This window comes from Ceratotherium simum, chromosome 24, assembly GCF_057802395.1.
Source record: "Ceratotherium simum simum isolate JZ-2026a chromosome 24, ASM5780239v1, whole genome shotgun sequence".
NCBI lineage: Eukaryota > Metazoa > Chordata > Mammalia > Perissodactyla > Rhinocerotidae > Ceratotherium > Ceratotherium simum.
The window spans coordinates 31,582,104-31,601,456 of NC_141923.1; the positions used below are offsets into that span (position 1 = coordinate 31,582,104).

General features: G+C 37.6%; 1 protein-coding gene across 15 annotated transcripts in view; it reads right to left on the minus strand.

The window, feature by feature from the left end:
* Nucleotides 1-19,353, minus strand: part of SIPA1L1 (signal induced proliferation associated 1 like 1) — a 363,798-nt gene that overhangs the window by 93,144 nt on the left and 251,301 nt on the right. For all 15 annotated transcript variants that reach the window (XM_087448297.1, XM_087448293.1, XM_087448290.1 and 12 more), the window contains one exon: nucleotides 4,845-5,019. In XM_087448297.1, the coding sequence (XP_087304423.1) occupies nucleotides 4,845-5,019 (175 nt within the window). The remainder of the gene's footprint in view (nucleotides 1-4,844; nucleotides 5,020-19,353) is intronic.

A 19,353-nucleotide genomic window follows, 5' to 3' on the forward strand; every position in this document is an offset into this window, starting at 1 on the left:
CATCTCAGGAGTACTCAAAGGAAAAACCTTATACTATAACACAGTTCAAAGCTAAGGAGGTGAAACAAGAATCTTTTTCTTCATTCATCAGTCTCTAGAATTCCAAATAGCCCTTTGCATGTGCAAAACATTTAAATAATGCTAGCTTTATCCCTTTCCCTGTCAACGTTTAAATATTCCAAAAAAAAGATGGATTTATTTTCTTTATGAAAAGTCTTACATCTCTAAGACCTTGAATCTCAATGGTCTTTACAACACGGCTGAAAAATGAGGGAAGCAACAAGCATTCACTAATATTGCAGCCAATGAGTGAAGGCCAGGCTCTGAAGGAATGCTTGACAAGGGGCTTCTAAGTCTCCACCCATGTGTTGACTTGACAGACAAGCTTCAGTGAGGAAATAATTTCCCAAATAATAATCCAAACTGACAGCTTAAAATGAGGGTGGTCTCCAGCTTTCAAACAACAAACTGCATGGTGGGAAGTTTATTTTTGTATTTACTAAAGTGTGAGGGGAAGGTAATTATCTAGAGGTTATGTCATCCCAATAAGGAAACAAAAAAAGGAGAAAAAAATCCACTACTGAAAATGTCTTCATTGGAGAATGGTTTCAAACGCTGACACATTTGTAGCTTGTTTGCTAGAAGTCTTTATTTCTGAGATGGGAAAATGGACTTTGTACAGAGAATTGAGAAAAGAAGAAATGGTTCCAGAGTTCCATCAATCGTTCCTTCCTTGAGCCTCTCCCTCCTTTACCAAAGTACTCAAATCCGAATATAATTATAATACATCACAAGTAGAGATGTCTCATGAGATGGCTTAGGTATTTTTAGCCCAAGGGCTGAGTGAGGAGAAGACACAACCACAGGGAAGGGCTCTGGACTTCACTGTGCTTAATTCTCTATTTATGCTTTTTCTGAACACTTCATTAACCATGCCACCAGGATCTGTTCTACTTCCCTAATGCTAACTAGCTGTCTGACCTTGGGCATGTTAGTTAGTCTAAATAAGCCAATTCTGTAAAGTGGGGATAACTGGTATCTAGCACGGTTTGTGGGGATTACATGAGATGGCATATACAAAAAGTACCTGGAACTTCTGCTTCTGGCCATAACAGTACTTGGTACAGGACCAGCAAAAATTGACAAAAGATCTGAAAAAACTTTTCTCAGACATTTAAGGCAGCATTGGATAGTGATCCCTGAGAAAAGAAGAATCACAGAAGGTAAGCCCTATGATCCCACTGGGTTCCCCACCTGGAGGCACTTTTGGAACAGTGGCACAGAACAGGGCTTTGAAGAGGGAAGCCAAAACATACTGGAGCTCAGGAAGCCTGAGGCGGCTAACAGTTGCTGGTCAGAATACCAAAGACGAGGAAACTACACAGTGAAAGAGGTTCAGAAATCTGCATGGGGTCCCCTTGAGTCTTGGGTTGAATATTAAGCAGCACACACAGAATGAGATTCCAAAAGCCAGGCAAAGAAAAACTATTAGGGTAATGTACAGCATGGTGACTATAGTTAATAACACTGTATTGCATATTTCAAAATTGCTAAGGAAGTAGATCTTAAAAGTTCTCATCACAAGAAGAAAAAAAATTGGGCCGGCCCCGTGGCTTGGTGGTTAAGTGCGCGTGCTCTGATGCTGGCAGCCCGGGTTCGGATCCCGGGCGCGCACCGAGGCACCACTTCTCCGTCCATCCTGAGGCTGAGTCCCACATACAGCAACTAGAAGGATGTGCAGCTATGACATACGACTATCTACTGGGGCTTTGGGGGAAAAAATAAATAAATAAAATCTTTAAAAAAAAAAAAAGAAGAAGAAAAAAAATTTTGTAACCATGTATGGTGATGGATATTAACTAGACTCACTGTGGTGATCATTTTGCAATATATACAAATATGTAATCATTATGTAGTGCACCTGAAACTAATACAATGTTATATGTCAATTATACTTCAATAAAAAAAGAAAGAAAAATTATTAGGGAAAGAACTACCAGAAAATTGTAAGCCAAACAATTCTCACAGTTTGCACAGAGCTGGAAGATATTCAAATTCTGACCAGCTATAGTAGAGATGTCTCATTGACTATGCAGGTATTCAGGTACAAGAAAAGTTATGTCTTAGTAGTAGGGCTGAATTAGCCAGAGAGCAAAGGCTACTGTAGGGATGCTTTAATAAAGTTTAAGAACAAGATTCATAAAGATCAAGCTATTCTGTAAGTAACTTAACTGCCTGCCCAAATAAAACTCAACACTCTTCAAAGAAAACAAAATCCAGACACTCAACGATGACACATTCACAATGTCTACTATCCAATCAAAAATAACCAGATATGTGAAGCAGTAAAATATAACTCAAAATCAGGAGAAAATCTGTTAAAAGGAAACCCCAAATGATAGAGATGATGGAATTAGCACATAAAGAATTTAAAACAGCTATTACAAATATATTCAAGGATTAAAGGACAACATGAACCTAATAAAGAGAAAATGGAAAATATAAAAAAAGAGAACCAAGTGCAACTTCTGGTCCTGAAAATTACAATATCTGAAATGAAAACTTCATTAGATTGGATTAACATCAGATTAAGACACTATGGAAGAAAAGAAAAACATAGTGAACTTGAAGACGTATTAATAGGAACCATCCAAATGGAAGCATAGAGAAAAAAAAGGTTAAAAAATTAAATCAACAGTCTCATCAACCTGTTTATACTAGTAAGTGATCTAACACATCTGTAATTGGACATTCAGGAGGAAGGGGGGGTGGCAGCAAAAAATAAAGACATAAAGATTGGCAAATAATACTTTAATTTGATGAAAGCTACAAATCCACAGATCCAAGTGACATCTACACTGTCACATGTAGAGGGAATGATCCTTTAGGAACACTGGAAAGCATTTTCTCTTTTTAAGGATTATATTGAAAGAAAGAGTTTCTTGACACAAAATAAAGTTAGATAAAATGTGATGAGATTATCTACAGCACACAGGGCCAAATCTCATCTCTGGGTGTGCCATGGCCAGTAAGAGGCTGCTGAAATGTGCAGAGGCTGGTGGTCGCTATTTCTGTGGTCTGTTATTGTTTAATACCCATCTAAAGGATGAGGCTAATGGTCCCCTCTAGTTTTTGACACTATTAGTTTGGAGTAAGAGAGATAAATATACATACTGCCTTCTTCAGGGCTTTAGAATGGAAATACTTCCCTACTTTTCATTCACTTTAGGAAACTTGACACTCTGAAAGGACAGAAAAGGAGACTGTAAACTCTTCTGCTGAGGAGCTACGCCTTGAAAGGTTACAAGGAGTCTCAAAAGAGAGTAGTTCAGTGAAAAGGAACCCTTCCCTGCTGAATGTATTACAAAACTGTAAAACTGTGCTGTTAGAGGCAGTTTGCTAATCCAGGCTCAGCCCCCTCTGGCTTTCGCAGTTATGGGGATATCAGGGCAAAATATGCACATAGTGCTTATTCTGCTTATTCCACTGCCTTACTTGATGCCATATTGCTTAAGTATGGCCTTGCAATACATTTCTCACACTGCCCTTCATCATCAAGAGGTGGCTGGGAATGTGTAAATACACAAATAATACATAATCTTATTAACTTTCAATCTGGCCATGCATTTATAGAATCCGGGTGCTTATTACATTCTCTTCTGAGACCCTTTCTATAACTCTTCATGGTGATGATAATTTATATAACACCACAAGCTGGGACAACATGAATGAACTGTACAGGGTAAATATCAGAATACCTGGATAAAAACAGTTTAAGGGTATACTGAGATTAACATTTTATGCAGTTGCAAGCAGAGTATAGAACGTTAAAATAATATTTAAGAGTCTAGGCTATTTATGGGTTTTAATAGTCTCTCTTGTATGTCGTTTCCAAGTTGGCAACAGCAAAACCATGGCAACAGGAAATTCTTCCCTGCAGTGGAGTTTATGAATGCTTTTCTGTTTTCCTGACTCAACTCCGTATTTAATTTCCTGTACAGAAAATCAGAGAGATTACTATAGACTGCAATACAGACGTGCTAATCCACAGACCCTGTCAAAGAAAAACAGGTCATAGGTGTCTATGGATGGATTTTGAGATAAAATTTAAAACTGCCTCCACACAGACATAGCAGAAGTCAACATATTCTAACCAAAATTGATACTTGAGAACTTACCTATTTTATTAATGACTTGGGGAATGGGAATGGACAACCTTGTATGTTCATGAGCCATAGCTAAATAGATTGCTTCATTACTGTGCTTTTAATCAACACCTTTCAGGAGCCAAAGTAATACCAAAGCTAACGAGCCTACTTTCTTAGAGATTAAATTAGACTATGGACAATAATAATAGAAAATAAACCAACCTAAAACCTCCTAGAGATGAAAAGAATACAAAAATGAATAAGAAAACCATACAAACGCTGACTGCATAGATAAGCACGAGGATTATGAAATGAACTAATGCAAGTCAAAAATTCTAGGGCTTATGAGCAGATGGTTATACGATGCTAGAGTTTTTTAATCACTCTAACATTTAGCTAAATATAGTGAAATATATGCAACACTATCCAGGAGCAATTCTGCATAATCCGCATCCATTGCTCTACTCGATCGACATCTCTGATAATACTATCCTTCTTTTACAGTCCAATCCTAGCTACTTTGATTATGGTCTTCAATTGTCCTGGTGCCACATCCTCCCTCTCCCGCTTCCTCTCCCCCATCATCAGCACTTTTCTGCAATAAATGGCAATGCTGTTTTACAGGCAATTTAGTAGATGAACATCAACACAGCAGGCGGAAAATAAGCCTAGGAGGAGGGTATAAGAATTTCTTACTTTTGGTGTCAAGCTGTGCACGATACTTCTCAAATCCTTTGAGCCGAACACGTTCTCCCAACAGCTGAAGGAATTCCTCAAAGGCTGGGCCGGCGGATTCATTGTTGTACATCTCTTCTTCAGTGCTCTGTCCAGCTTTGCAGTACATGATGCCTACTTTCTGCTGATAGTTCAGCTGTGAAGACGGGCGGTACAATGCATATAAATATAAGCAGATCCATTTTGCACCACTTAAATGTTAAGAACTCCTGTAGGGCACATGCCCATCAAATAGCTAACATTTCTCTTCTCTTGAAATCTTTCTGTTTTAATTCTTCTGTCTCTAATCCAAAAAATATAGTAGAGCAAGCATCTATAATTATCATCTTCATGAATTAAAAGAAAAGGCCAGTAAAATCAGTTAAAATTTCCTGTATGTCAAGATCACGCATCATTAGAACAGACGCTGATACTTTAGGGACTTTCTGTTAATGGATTACAAAGTGCAAAATGAGGTTCTACAAAATAACCTGACAACAAAAAGGCAATTCTTTTTCAATGAGCTCCCTCCTCTAGAAAGGGAGGCCTTTACAAATTTAAAAGCAGAGGTCCACTTTACAAGATACTTTAAAATGTATTGTTTTGCACTAAAAAGCCCATTAATGTCCCTGCAATTTTTTTTTTTTTGGTTAAACTGGAAAAGACTTATCTCCCAATGCTATTTTTCCAATATATTAAATTATAAACCTTGGTTCTATCTTTGTTAGAGCACTAGCATCATCAACAATGTACTTTTCAAATATTTTTCTGAAAGATGAGTGCCTGGATAGAAATGTTAAAAGGAGCTTCATAATGGCAACTCAGCTAGTGGCAAATAGTCCTTCCTCAGATACAGCTAAAACCAAGCTTTCAAGAGATTTAAATATGATATAACTTTATCAAAACATTTATTCATCACTGATGGGGCCGGCCTGGTGGTGTATTGGTTAAGTTCGAGAGCTCTGCTTCAGGGGCCTGGGGTTCACGGGTTCAGATCCTGGGCGCGAGGGCCGGCTCCGTGGCTTAGCGGTTAAGTGCGCGCGCTCTGATGCTGGCGGCCCGGGTTCGGATCCCGGGCGCGCCCCGAGGCACCATTTCTCCGTCCAACGTGAGGCCGAGTCCCACGTACAGCAACTAGAAGGATGTGAACCTATGGCATACAACTATCTACTGGGGCTTTGGGGGGAAAAAAAATGAATAAATAAAATCTTAAAAAAAAAAAAAAAAAACACGATCCTGGGCGCGGACGTACGCACCACTTATCAAGCCATGCCGTGGCAGGCGTCCCACATATAAAGTAGAGGAAGATGGGCACGGATGTTAGCCCAGGGCCAATCTTCCTCAGCAAAAAAAAAAGAGGAGGATTGGCAACAGATGTTAGCTCAGGGCTAATCTTCCTCACCAAAACAAAAAATAAAAAACAAAAAAACATTCATTCATCATGGAAAAGTCTAGTCACTCTGCAAACAAATTTTAAGGTGGTATTAGTCATTTAACAAGAAATGAGTTTTCAATGTAAAAATTTAGACTTTTAATTCTCCACTGAAATCAGGGCAATACCTATCACTTAGGCTTATTTCCAGAGTGACACTGCAACCACTGCATCAGTACATTTTTATCTCATAAAAGGAAAGGGGGAAGGGAAGAGGCAAAACGTTAACAGTTCAAGTTTATTGAATACCCAGGATATGCTAATCACTATGTTTAGTATTTAACATACATTAGCTTATCCTCACGACAGCCCATAAAGCAAATATTACCCCTGTTTGACAGATAAGCAAAGAGAAGGTCAGAGAACAGAAGAGAAAGTAACTAGCCCATTAGAGAGAGGCACAAGATCACAAACTGTCAGTCCTGTGATTCGGCTGTATTAAATATTACTGGGACTCAACCAGGCTCATCTTGCTCTATTTCTATCACTGCAACATATGCCCACAGCCCCTTATTTGCAATTCTGAAGTTGAAAGGTAAAAACCAAATTTAAGCAAACACATTTGGCAGCAAAACTTGATATGGGCTGACATTAATACTTTTAATTTATTCCTCTTTGTGTGAATATTCATATTTTTTCCTGTGGAAATATTAACGTGCTTGATTGAGGGGTACTGCCCCAAATCCCACTGGGAATATTCCTATGTGGTGCATGCATTTAATTACCCTTCTAAAATCTGGAAATTTCTGAATTCTGAACCGTATCCAGCCCCTATCATTTTACATAAGGAACTGTGAACTTGAACTGCTCCTTTCAACTTTTCAAACCAAATGGTTCAGAACAGTGATAACATAGAAAACGTCACAGGGGAAAAACTCTTGGCTCCTTTCCTCCCTCCAGCAGTACCTAGCTGACAAGGAAGCTCAACAGCCTTTCCCTGACCCACAGACATGAGAGCCCCTAGGAGTTCTGTAATTGCACAGAAGTGACTCTGCCTACTCCACTGAGCAGAAGGTCCAGTTCCAAGTCTGAAACTTGCAAATAACTGGATATACTGAAATTGGAATATTTTTTAAATAGCATACAACCTTACATTATTGCTACTTCATTGTAATTATTAACAGAAACACATTTAGGACTTTGTTCATTTTTGTACACCACATGTAGGAGAAACAAAAGAAATCAGAGAAAAACCTCCCGCACACCACAGACATTTCACTCTTCTCAGCTGGCCTGCGTCAAACGTCTGATGTGGCTAATGCTTGGAGGGGAACTCCCACAGGTAGAGCCTTCCTCTTGGCTTTAGAATTAAGCTGAGTACCTACCCTATTAGGTCTCAACAAATCAAAAAGTAGTGGTAGGCTCTACGCCTATTACAAAAGAAGTCCTTAATACAGCAGATCCCTACTCTCTCCCTGCAGGGAGAGCTATCAGAGAGCTATCAAAGGGATGAAGCAATGTGGAAAAAGGAAGGGGCTTTGAGTTATTTGCTGTTTGGCTCTGTGCCTCCCAGATCAGCCTTCTCATGCAGCAACGTAAAACAAAAGTCACCCTGTTCAATAAAAAGCATCACAGGGACACTGGATTTGTGGATGGCTTTTAAAACTTCTTAGATAAAAGCCTAAGATTTCACTGTGCAACACTCAAAGGATTCATTTATTTTAAAAAAAGAGTTCACTGTGGAGAGAAGATAAGTAAGGAAACTTCCCCAAAGCCACTGGAGAAGCAGAATCCAAGGACAATGAGACAATGTGCCGCCTTCTTTACACGGATTTCTCATACTCTAGTGAACTCCACCTGCAGATAGGGGAGCTGGTTTTTGCTGGTTGTGAAAGGAAGGCTCTTTAAGAGGATTAGGAAATTTGTTAGAATGTCAAATTTCCTCTGGTTTCAAACTGTGCCCAACGTCACTGCTCTGTCCTCTAAGGCGGCAATATGACTGTATTCTCGGTTTCTACTGCAGTCAAATCAAAGTAGGTGGCATTCTCTGAACTCAGGCTCCTAGAATCCTTAGTTAGCAACCATGTTCCTGCCAGAATATGAGAAGTTGTTAAGGAGGAGTTATGCAAATGTAGTAAGGAAAATTTCAAGATAAAGAGCAAATGTAAATGGAGTCAGAGGTATGGTTTGGGGGTTTTGAATTGTTACGAGGTTATATAAAACAGTATTTTTTTAAAGACACACACACAAACATATCTGTATGGGTTTATGTATATGAATATATAATACTTTCATGTAATGCTCAAAATAGAGTTATGATGACACCAGAAGCCATCCTGGGAATAGGTTGGGTTTATCCACAGCATTAAAAAAAAAAACAACAGACCCAAATTGGAGTCACTTGTGCTAAGCCCCACGTCAGCAAACCAAGACTTTAATACCTAACCTAACTGCAGCCTCAGCCCCTCCTGGGAATGTGACCTTTAACCAGTCAATCTAGAATTACCTGGTCAGCACTAGTGAGGTAATCTGCATGACAGACCTCCGCCGTTCCCCTAAAGGAAGGTGACCTTGCCTGAAACAATTCATTAGACTTCCTTTTTCTGTCCCCTTCTACCTATAAAAGCCTTCAATTTTGCACAGCTCCTCAGAGTTCCTTTCTATTTGCTAGATGGGACACTGACCCATTCACGAATCACTGAATAAAGCCAATTAGATCCTCACATTTACTCAGTTGCATTTTGTTTTTTAAGAAGAGTTTAGGATTTTGTTTTGGATAATCTCAGAGTCATGCTATACAATTCCACACTTGCATATCAACTGATCATATGGAGCATCAATGGAAGGGTTTGGACACTCAACAAATGTTTGTATTATAAAAAGGGACAATGGTCAGTCCAACAGGACAAAGGTTCTATTTGAGATGAAAGTCCTGAATCTCAATAAAGCAAAGTGTCTTTCGACACCCACCAAAAGTCACGTGGGCTCCCAGCTAGGAACCAACAGTACATAGAATTGCTCTTCCTCTGCTAAGCAGGCACTTCAACACAGAACCAAAGAGACAGCTACCGCAATCTGACTTATACAGCTCTGAGTTCCTGGAAAGACAGATAAAGTCAGAGCCTCTACCAGGAGAGACAGATCTGAATAACCAACTTCTCACAGACCTCTCATGTTATTCTGCCTTTTCACCCTTCTTCCTTTGTGTCACAGACAGAGGAAGGTCACTGGGGCAGCAAAGACCACAAGAATAACTTAGTTCTTACATTCTTACAGAACCTTTTAAACTGTCTGACTTAATCCGGAAACTTAAACAGTCACTATGAGGTATTTCATTGTACAGCAGTTCTCAAAGTGTGGGCAGTGAACCTGAGAGGCGAGTGAGCTTTGCTCTGGGACACAGTTATTCAGAAAGTCTGATCCTTTCAGTTCTTGTTTTTAAACTCTGCTAGGTCATACCAGAGCGGTGTTTAATTTGAGGATAATTTTGCCTTACTACTGAGGCAAAGCCATCCTGAGACTTTACCCAATGCCATGTGAACGATGAGGCTTTCCAGTTTGTTTGTTGGGAGCAGAAACTATTCCCAGCCATGTGTGAAGACTGAGGATTTGCCTCTGCAAATCTTTAGGGTGGTTCTTACCCTAGCCTCAAGTAGTTTCTCAAATGCACCCACTTACCAGTATTCAGCTCTTCACACTCTGGCCTCCTTGGCCTCCCTGGATGCACATCTCAGTCTCAGCTCAGGGAGACCCCTGGGCTTCAACTGGGTGCCCCTCCCTGCACTGCAGCCTGGAAACTCTCTCCAGGCAGAAACCTGGTGTGATCTTACTGTTCACTTTATCTGTTTCCCACCTCCCAGATGTCACCGTCCTTCGCTGACTAACGTCCAACGTCATAAAAACCATTGTTCCACTGTTTTGCCTAGTTTTTTTAAGGTGGTTCAAATGGGAAGGTAAATCCAGTTCCTCTTTCTTAGTCTTGGCTGGAAGCAGAAATCTGCCTTTAGACTTTATGGGTATATAATTTCTTAACAGTAAACTGCATCCATTTGAGGCATGCAATTTAATGTTTTTTTTTTTTTTTTTTTTTTAAAGATTTTTTTATTTATTTATTTTTTGCCCCCAAAGCCCCAGTAGATAGCTGTATGTCACAGCTGCACACCCTTCTAGTTGCTGCACGTGGGACTCGGCCTCAGGATGGACAGAGAAGTGGTGCCTCGATGCGCACCCGGGATCCGAACCCGGGCCGCCAGCATCGCAGCGCACGCACTTAACCACCAAGCCACAGGGCCGGCCCAATTTAATGAGTTCTAATAAATCTCCACCACAATCAAAATACAGAACATCTCCATCACCCCAAAAGTTTCCCAGTTTCCATTTGCGGTCCATTCCTGAATCAACTAACAGCCTCAGACAATCACTGTTTTATTTTTTTCCACTATAAATTAGTTTTGCTTACATTTTTGTTGGGTAAAATTCATTGTGCAAGTTATTCTCTTCTAGCACTCCAGAAACATCTTCTGGCTTTCACCTTTTCTCTAGGCTTTATAGCCCAGCAACTGGTTAATTTTAACAGCCAATTGTCTTATTGTTCTTCTTTGAATGTATTTTTTCCTTCTGGCTGTTTTTAAGATTTTTCTCTTATTTTCAGCAATTTCTACTATGATGGTCCTACATCTGATTTTCCTTGTATTTATCTTGTTTAGGGCAGGCTGAGCTCCTTGAATCTGTCTTAATTCGTATCTTTCACCAGTTGTGGAAATTTACCAGTATTTCTTCAAATATTGATCCTGTCCCCCAAATAATGCTTTAATTGTTGTTCTCCTCCTGGGAATTCCATTACATAGATGTATTTCACTGTGGCCCACATGCCTTTGGGCACATCTCTGTATTTCTCATGTTTTCTTGTCTCTATTCTTCAGTTCAAATTTTTCTGGTAACTTATCAATTCATCAATTTTCTCTTCTTCTGTGTCTAATACGATCTTAAACCCATCTATTGAGACTTTTAACTTTTATTTTTTCCAGTTCTAGAATTTTAATTTGATTTACAGATTTGAGTTCTCCAGTGATCTTTGAACTCCATTTTTTATTTCTGCAGCCCTTATGAAATCAACAAATGCTCTCATCTGTCACCTAACTGCAGCTTTACGCTGGACTTAAGCCCCAAACCTCTTACAAATCAGCAAATGTCCAAGGAAAAAAGCACTGAAGGATGTTTTTAATTTTGATGAACTCCATTTTCTCAATTATTTGTTTTCTGGGGCAAGTTTTTGATGTTATGTCTAATAACTCTTCACCAAGTCCTAGATCACAAAGATTTTCTCCTGTGTTTCTGTCAAAACTTTTAAAGTTTTACATTTCAATCTATGATCCATTTGATCAAATTTTTGTATAATATGTGATGTTTAGATCAAGTTCATTATTTTGTCTCTAGATGACTAATTGTCCCAGCATCTTTGTTTGAAAAGTCTATCCTTCCTCCATTGAATTGTTTTTACACTTTTGTCAAAACTCAGTTGGACATATGTGTGCAGGACTATTTCTGGTTTCTCTAATCTGTCCCATTAATACATGTGTCTATCCTTCCAATAATAAGACACAGCCTTGATTACTGTTGTTATATAAATCTTGAAATCAGGTAGATTTCTCCCATTTTATTCTTTTTTAAAATTGCATTAGCTATTCTAGTTTTTTGCCTTTCCATATAAATTTCAGAATAATCTTGTCTAAAATTACAAAAAACCTTGCTGAGATCTGGATACTAATTGTGTTAAACTATATATCAATTACGGGGAAAATGACATCATTAATATACTGAGTCTTTCAATCCATGAAGGTGGTATGTCTCTCCATTTATTTAGGTCTTCTTTGATTTCTTTCATCAGTGTTTTATATTTTCAGCATACAAGTTGTATATATACAACTTGCTTTATTAGGTATATACCCAAGTATTTCATTTTTTATTGAGGGATTATAAATGGAATCATATTTTATTTTCAGTTTCCACATGTTCATTAAAATAAATCTAACTGATTTTTGTGAGTTGATGTTGAATCATACAACCCTGCTGAACACAACCTCATAGTTTAGGGACGTTTTTGTAGATTCCTTTTGTACATAGATTATCATGTCATCTGAAACAGGTATAATTTTATTCTTTCCTTTCCTTTATCCACATGCCTTTTATTTCCTTTTCTTGCCTTACTGTGCTGACTAGAACTTCCAGTACTATGTTGAATAGCAGTGGTGACAGTGTACATCCTTGCCCTATTAACATTAAGTCTTTTATCATCAAGTATGATATAAGCTGTAGGTTTTTTGTAGATGTTTTTTATCAAGTTCAGAAGTTCCTTTCTATTCCAGTTTTTATCATTCATGATAAAAAACTGCTGTGTTGTTCCTCAAATCCCCAAGTCCCTAGCCAAGCTGCTTTCTTCTCTCCACCTTGCAGATTCATTTTATGTTTCCCTTCTATACGAGGTTTTTAGCTGTACTTAGCAGGAAGAACAGGGAAAAAATACACCTACTTCATATTTCCAAAAGCAAAAGTCCAAAGTTATTTTTAAAAAATATTTTGTCCAGTGTTTCTGGTTATTCTCAGTGGGTGGGCTGGTCTACGAGAAGCTACTCTGCCATTACTGGACATGAAGACCTTGATCGCTTTTTAAATCCTCATGATTTCACACTGATAGCATTTACTTTGGTTTATTCTTCATAAACATGATAACTTTCTTAACTACTTCCTAACAATTTATCACTATACTATCTTCCAAAAACAATGACAAAGAGATGGGAAATAGTCAATGTTGGGAGCAAAATTTGCAAGTTAGAAAATTTATCCTCGTTGGAAATTACTAACAAAAATCAAATTGCTTTAAAAAATGACACATGGATACTGGGTAGGAAAGTTATTTAAAAAAATCTGACAGAGATGCTGTCAAAATTATTTATATGTATGTGTACAGACATATTCTAATCTATTTTTATCTTTGGCATAATATAAAGGAAATATTCTATACACACACAATAGTATTCTCTAATATGCTGTGCAAAATTTCTCACAAAAATAAAAAGTTTCATATACCTGTTTTGATTTGACATTAAGATAAATTTCAATTATATAGGAAAAGACTCTTCATTGCAGCACTGTTTGTAATAGAAAAAGATTAGAATTAACCCAAATGCCTATCAATAGGGAAACTGATAAAATAAACTATAGAACAGCAATACAATAGGATATTATGCAGCAGTAAAAGCAATGGGAAAGCTATGTATTGACATTGAAAGATCTCCAAAAAATAGAAATGTCTACAGCATGCTATATTTTGTATAAGAAAAGGGGAAATAAGACTACACATATGTGTTTGGTGATATCTGCATAAAGAAACACAGGAATACATAAGAAACTAATAAAAGTGGTAACTTATGGGGGAGGGGAGAGAAGGAGATAGGAACAGGGTAGAAATGGGACCCCTTGATGTAAACATTATTACTTTGATTTTTGAATCGTTTGAAGATATCAGCTAGTTAAGCTAAGTCCCATAGGAAAGAAACTAGTTTAACTTTTCGTTTTATTTATTTATTTATTTGTGAGGAAGATCAGCCCTGAGCTAACATCCATGCCAATCCTCCTCTTTTTGCTGAGGAATACTGGCCCTGAGCTAACATCCATGCCAATCTTCCTCCACTTTATGTGGGATGCCGCCACAGCATGGCCTGAGAAGCGGTCTATCAGTGAGTGTCCGGGATCCGAACCCGGGCCGCCAGCAGCGGAGCGCAAGCACTTAACCTCTACGTCACGGGGCCGGCCCCTAACTTTTCATTTTAAAGTGGAATTTAAAACACAATCCACAATTTAAAATCAAGAGGACTGAAGTATCGGCAACCAGTTACTCTGTCCTTTTGGATGGTGAACCAAAGCATCCTCATTGCATGTCCTAGCCATGCTGAGCTCCATCCCTGCAAACTGCAATCCTCCACAGCCAAATGTCTCCCCAATGCTACTGCCATCAGCCTTGTTAACCACAGAATCTTCTCATCAGAAAGGACTCCATACAGTCATCTAACCCAGCCTCAGCCAGGCAAAAGAGCATGGACAAGCCAGTGCAGAGTAACCATTACTTGGGAACAGACAAGACAAAGCTACCAATGCCACTGCCTTCTTCCCCTGACGTGATCCCTCTCATGTATATTTCCTTCCCAATAATGTACATATGGATCCACGAGTTGTCTGGAACCAATTTCGTGGTCATCTGAACTTTAAACATGCATTAGCTGATACCATAATCTAAGAGACTAAAATTTCAGGAATAGTAATTGTTCTGCCAAAAGTTCATTCACAGAAAATGGGTTTGGGAAAAAATGTTTTCCCTATGCTTCCTTCTTTAAATCTAGCTGCTTGAATCAAAGAAAGTGGCTGGTCAAACCCATTTATCCTCAATAAAATATTGCAGCAGGGCAGTGAAGAGGCTAAGTCAGCAGAGAATTGCATTCATGTCCTTAATCAAAAGATCAGTGCTATTCAATTATCAAATAAACATTGCCACTTTCCTTACAACTATTCTTGAGATATATATTGCAGACCTAATTAGATATGATATTTTTCCCCTTTAACTTCGATAACTTGAAGGGTAAATTTTTAAAGAATAGAGAACCCAATAAATGTTTTCATTTCTTTGCATTTTTAATGAGTATCTACAAAAACAGTGGAGATACTCATTTAGGTAAAACCACTACTGTGTACGTGAAACTTGACATTTCCTAATGAAAACAGGACTACCAATTTTCTCTACTGCAAACTGGCAATTGTACTTCAAATGCTTTTAAACTCTTCTCCAATTTTATTTGGGTTTCACATGTTATACTTAATACTGAACACTGAAGCCTGCAGCAATAAAGCTTGGAGCCATCTTTCCAGTTTCTTCTACTCAAGAGGAGGGAAAAGGAGGACGGGAGGACGGGGTATGCTGGGTAAGAATGTGTACTGGGTAAGAATGTGGGCTCTGCAGTCTGAATGCTTGGAGTCAAGGTCTGCCTCCACCAGATCCTAACTGTGATCTGGGGGGTCTTTCAGCCCCTTCATGCCTCAGCGCTCTCGTCTGTAAAACAAGAATAATCATATCACCTACATCAAAGGACTCTGAGGGTTAATTAAAATAATTCATGTAAACTGCTTCACACAGAGCCTGGCTTAGTCACTGCTCAATAAAAAATGTCTATTTTTATTACTCTCTTACGTGTGCCTCACACTCCTGCTCAGCTGGACTGCTTGCTCCCCCATACGCACACTCTGTGCTTTGTTCTCATTGTTCTGAGTCTAGACCACCGTTCTGCTGCTTCTCTGGCCTGATGAAACCCTCTTCTCTCCCAAGGCCCATCTCATCCTGATCCATCTAACCAGTCATGACTCGGCCCCACTGGCTTGCACCCCCATTGCTCTTTGCTTGCACTTCTGTTATTATACTCATTATATTAACCCTGACCTCCATCACAGTAATTTATGACCCTGTCTCCTTCATGGTAAGGACTGCGTCTTACTAGCCTATTTATTTTCTACAGTATTTAACAATATGCAAAGAGTGGTTAGTCAATAAGCATTTATTGGATTTGAAACAATTACGCTTAATTATGAAAGTAAACATCTATACTACCTATAACAGCAGCTCTCTCACAGGATGCTTACAAAGATTAAATGAGATGATGCATGTAAAGGGCTACTAACAAGTTATTATTTTATCATTACCAACCACAGCTAATATTTCTTCAATGTTCACCATGTGCCTGGCATTGTACTAAGGGCTTTACACATGTGAACGCCTTGAAACAGAGCATAGCATAATGACCTTCCATTCCCCTTGCATGGAGTAGATAAGATAAAGGGGTTTTTAAAATGACTGATGAAGTAAAATGGCTCTGACATGGCAAATTTAAAAGTAACTGAATTAGCCACATTATTAAAAAGTTGGCTTGACTAGATAATGAAATTCCTGATACTTTATAGTGTATGTAGCATTAAGGATCAAAATAATTCAAGATACACAAAAGCATATGAAAACTTGTAAATCTTAAAAACGGAAGGTAGTATTATGCACATTTGTATCCAGTGTCCAGGCCTACTAAGGGAAATGGCACTGAGAACTTCTGAGTCTCAATCCTCTAAACGGTAATATCGGCCAATAACTAGAACCCACTGTGCAGTGGTGCTGTGAGGATTAAATCAGATGATGCCGGTAAAGTGCTTAGCACAGTGTAACAAGTAAACATATATATTTATCTAATTTGTTTTTATCACAAGAGATGCTCTCAATTATCTAATAAGTGAAGATCTAGGACCACAATGGATAAACTAAATCCAGAGTTGATTCAAATTTTCTGAGTCACAAACTGTTCTAAACTCTTGATGGTGTGAAATCATTAGCAGGTTAGTGTCATCTTCTTATTGCCCTTTATATGATAATGGAAATGGACATCAATAAATAGTGCAAGGCCCAGAGAGGTTTCAGGAAGGAGAACCTGAGAGCTTGGATAAGCCACAAACTAGACATTCATTTTCTAAAACTTCAGGAATTAAAATGCCTACTTCGGTTCCCGAATATATATCAGAGTCTAGTCAAATTAAAAACAAATTTTTCTATTTTTGTGAAATGCTTTCTTTTATATTTTACAGATATTAATTTGTTCTTCTGTTCATTTCAGCTTTTAAAAGCAGTAAAATGAGAAAATAAAGCACCAAAGATCTGAAAGGCAAAATGCCACAATATAGCAAGCAAATAGTATTTTCTTTTTCCAAGTATAATTATGTAAGCCGTTTAAAATAGAAAAGATATTAAAGGAATCCTTTAAATAAAATTTAAAGGGAGATTTAAAAGTTTCTTTTAGCAAGTCCAGTTTCTTGGTATCATACTATGAATCTCTTTAAATATAAGAATGTACAAAGCATGAAATTTTAAAAAACGATGACAAACATGGAAACTAAAAATGCTTAGCAATGATTCAAATGTGTAATCTACCGCCCTTCTAAGCACTTCTTTTTTAAAATCTCTATTTGTAAAGGCACCAAAATAATCAGTTTCTCAAAATGCTTCTAAGGCATTAATGAGATTTCCTACTAAAAAAATGACTCCCCAGACTAAACGCCTAGATATGTGTGTCATCTGTTTTCTATCAGTACAATCCTGGCTTTGAATGCTATGGAGATATAAATGAAAAGACAGAGGCTAAGGAGGGGTGCCCCTTAGTCCAGATATTGAACTGCTCACGTAGAATAGCAGATTTTAAACTTCTAAATTCAACTGCTTAGTAAAATTTCCAAAATAAAATTGGGGATTTTGAAAATAAATTTCCAAATTTTAATTTTGCCGAGGAAAGGCATTAAAGAAAACAACTAACACATTATCATTAATTATTTATGAAGGAAAGGATATTTTAATACCCTCCAAGAATAAGCAGACTATAATTTCAGAATAATGGACAGCTTTGTGAACTAAATAAATTTAGCTTTAAGTTAAACTCATTGTAGTGTTATTTTTCCTGTGCTGATGGGACCATAAAGTGTTCATCACAGATCAGCCCCATCTGTGGTCCGACCTTTTGCAATCACTAAAAGAGGGCACAAAAGGCACCAGAGATCCCATAAAATGTCTACAATTGGGGCACCCATGTTTTACTTAATATGAGTAAAACAAAGGGAAAATGGCAATAAAAATCTCCTTTATATAAAATAATCTATTCTAATGTAGAATTTAGAATGTCAAGATATGATTATGTTATCAATGTCTAAATGTTGTTATTCTCCTTAGAAAGCATAGTAACTAAAAATATTGAATCCATAAAATTAAACCTAATCACCATTTTCTACTCCTCCTTAATAATAAATAATGAATAAATGTTCAAAATATTTACTGGAAAACAGCCCTCAAAATAGTTAAGTTTATGCATCAGTCATCTTCTGAAGCATTCACAGTGTTTCATGTTGACACGTTATAAACATAGATACTCACAGCCTACTTGAAATATATATATGGAATAGACATTAGCTATACTTTATGATAAGTGAAATGAATGAACAGAGAGAGCAATGATTAGAAAAGTTAAGTCCAACTATTGGTTCATAATAAGTCCTATCGCCTGAATTAAAAGAATAAATATACCTTGAAACTGATTTTTTGAACTCCTATTCATTTTAATAAAATCTAAATTTTTAATTAAGGACATACCATCAAAATTTATTCATAAAGTGGCATTCATAGACCAATTTTACTTTGGAGGACATTTTTTTTTTAATGCAATGGTAAAGATACTATCACTCCCTGCCAGGATGCAATATGCCTGAGATGTTCAAAGAAAGAGTTAAAGTAAGAGTATATAAATGCAACATCTAACAAAACTAACTCAAGTGTTCAAATCATTGCAAGTAGAGTGTGGATCCACTCTTTGGTTAATGGATTTTCCAGATCACAACTTTTCATTCTCTACCCTTCTGCTGCTTCTATAAGGATCATCCTATCACTCATCTGCACCTTGACCAAAGGGCCTCCACATTAGGTACAGGAAGTACGGAGGTGAGAAAACCTCGAGCATTTTCATTTCGTTACTAATTAGGACCCAAATTTTTCAAATTTTGTATTCAGAAATCTTAGCTAAAATACATCTTTGGTGGTAATAATGGACTTCTAAAAATTTAAGCTTTTAAGAACAGAGTGGTGTAGTGGCTAACAGTACAGGCTTTGAACTTACTGTGTGAATTTGGACTTACTACTTACCCTCTCTGTGCCTCCAATTCCTTGTCTCTAAAATGGGGATAATAATGGTACCATTCTCATAGGGCTCGGAGATTAAATGGGATAACATATTTAAGGCACTTAAACCAGAGCCTGGCAAATATGTTCATTAGCCTTAGCTTTAATATCACTGTTATTGCTGCTACTTAGTCCTAGAGCACTTGAAAAATTCACTGCATTTATGGAAGATTACCAAAAGAGATGAACACAGTTAAAGTACGCTATATATCAATTCTGACATAGAGAATTTCATCAGATGAGAAACGTTCAGAGTTCAGAGAGTTGCGAAAAAAGAAAATGAGTAATTGCAAAGAGAACAACCTTCACAATAAATGGTA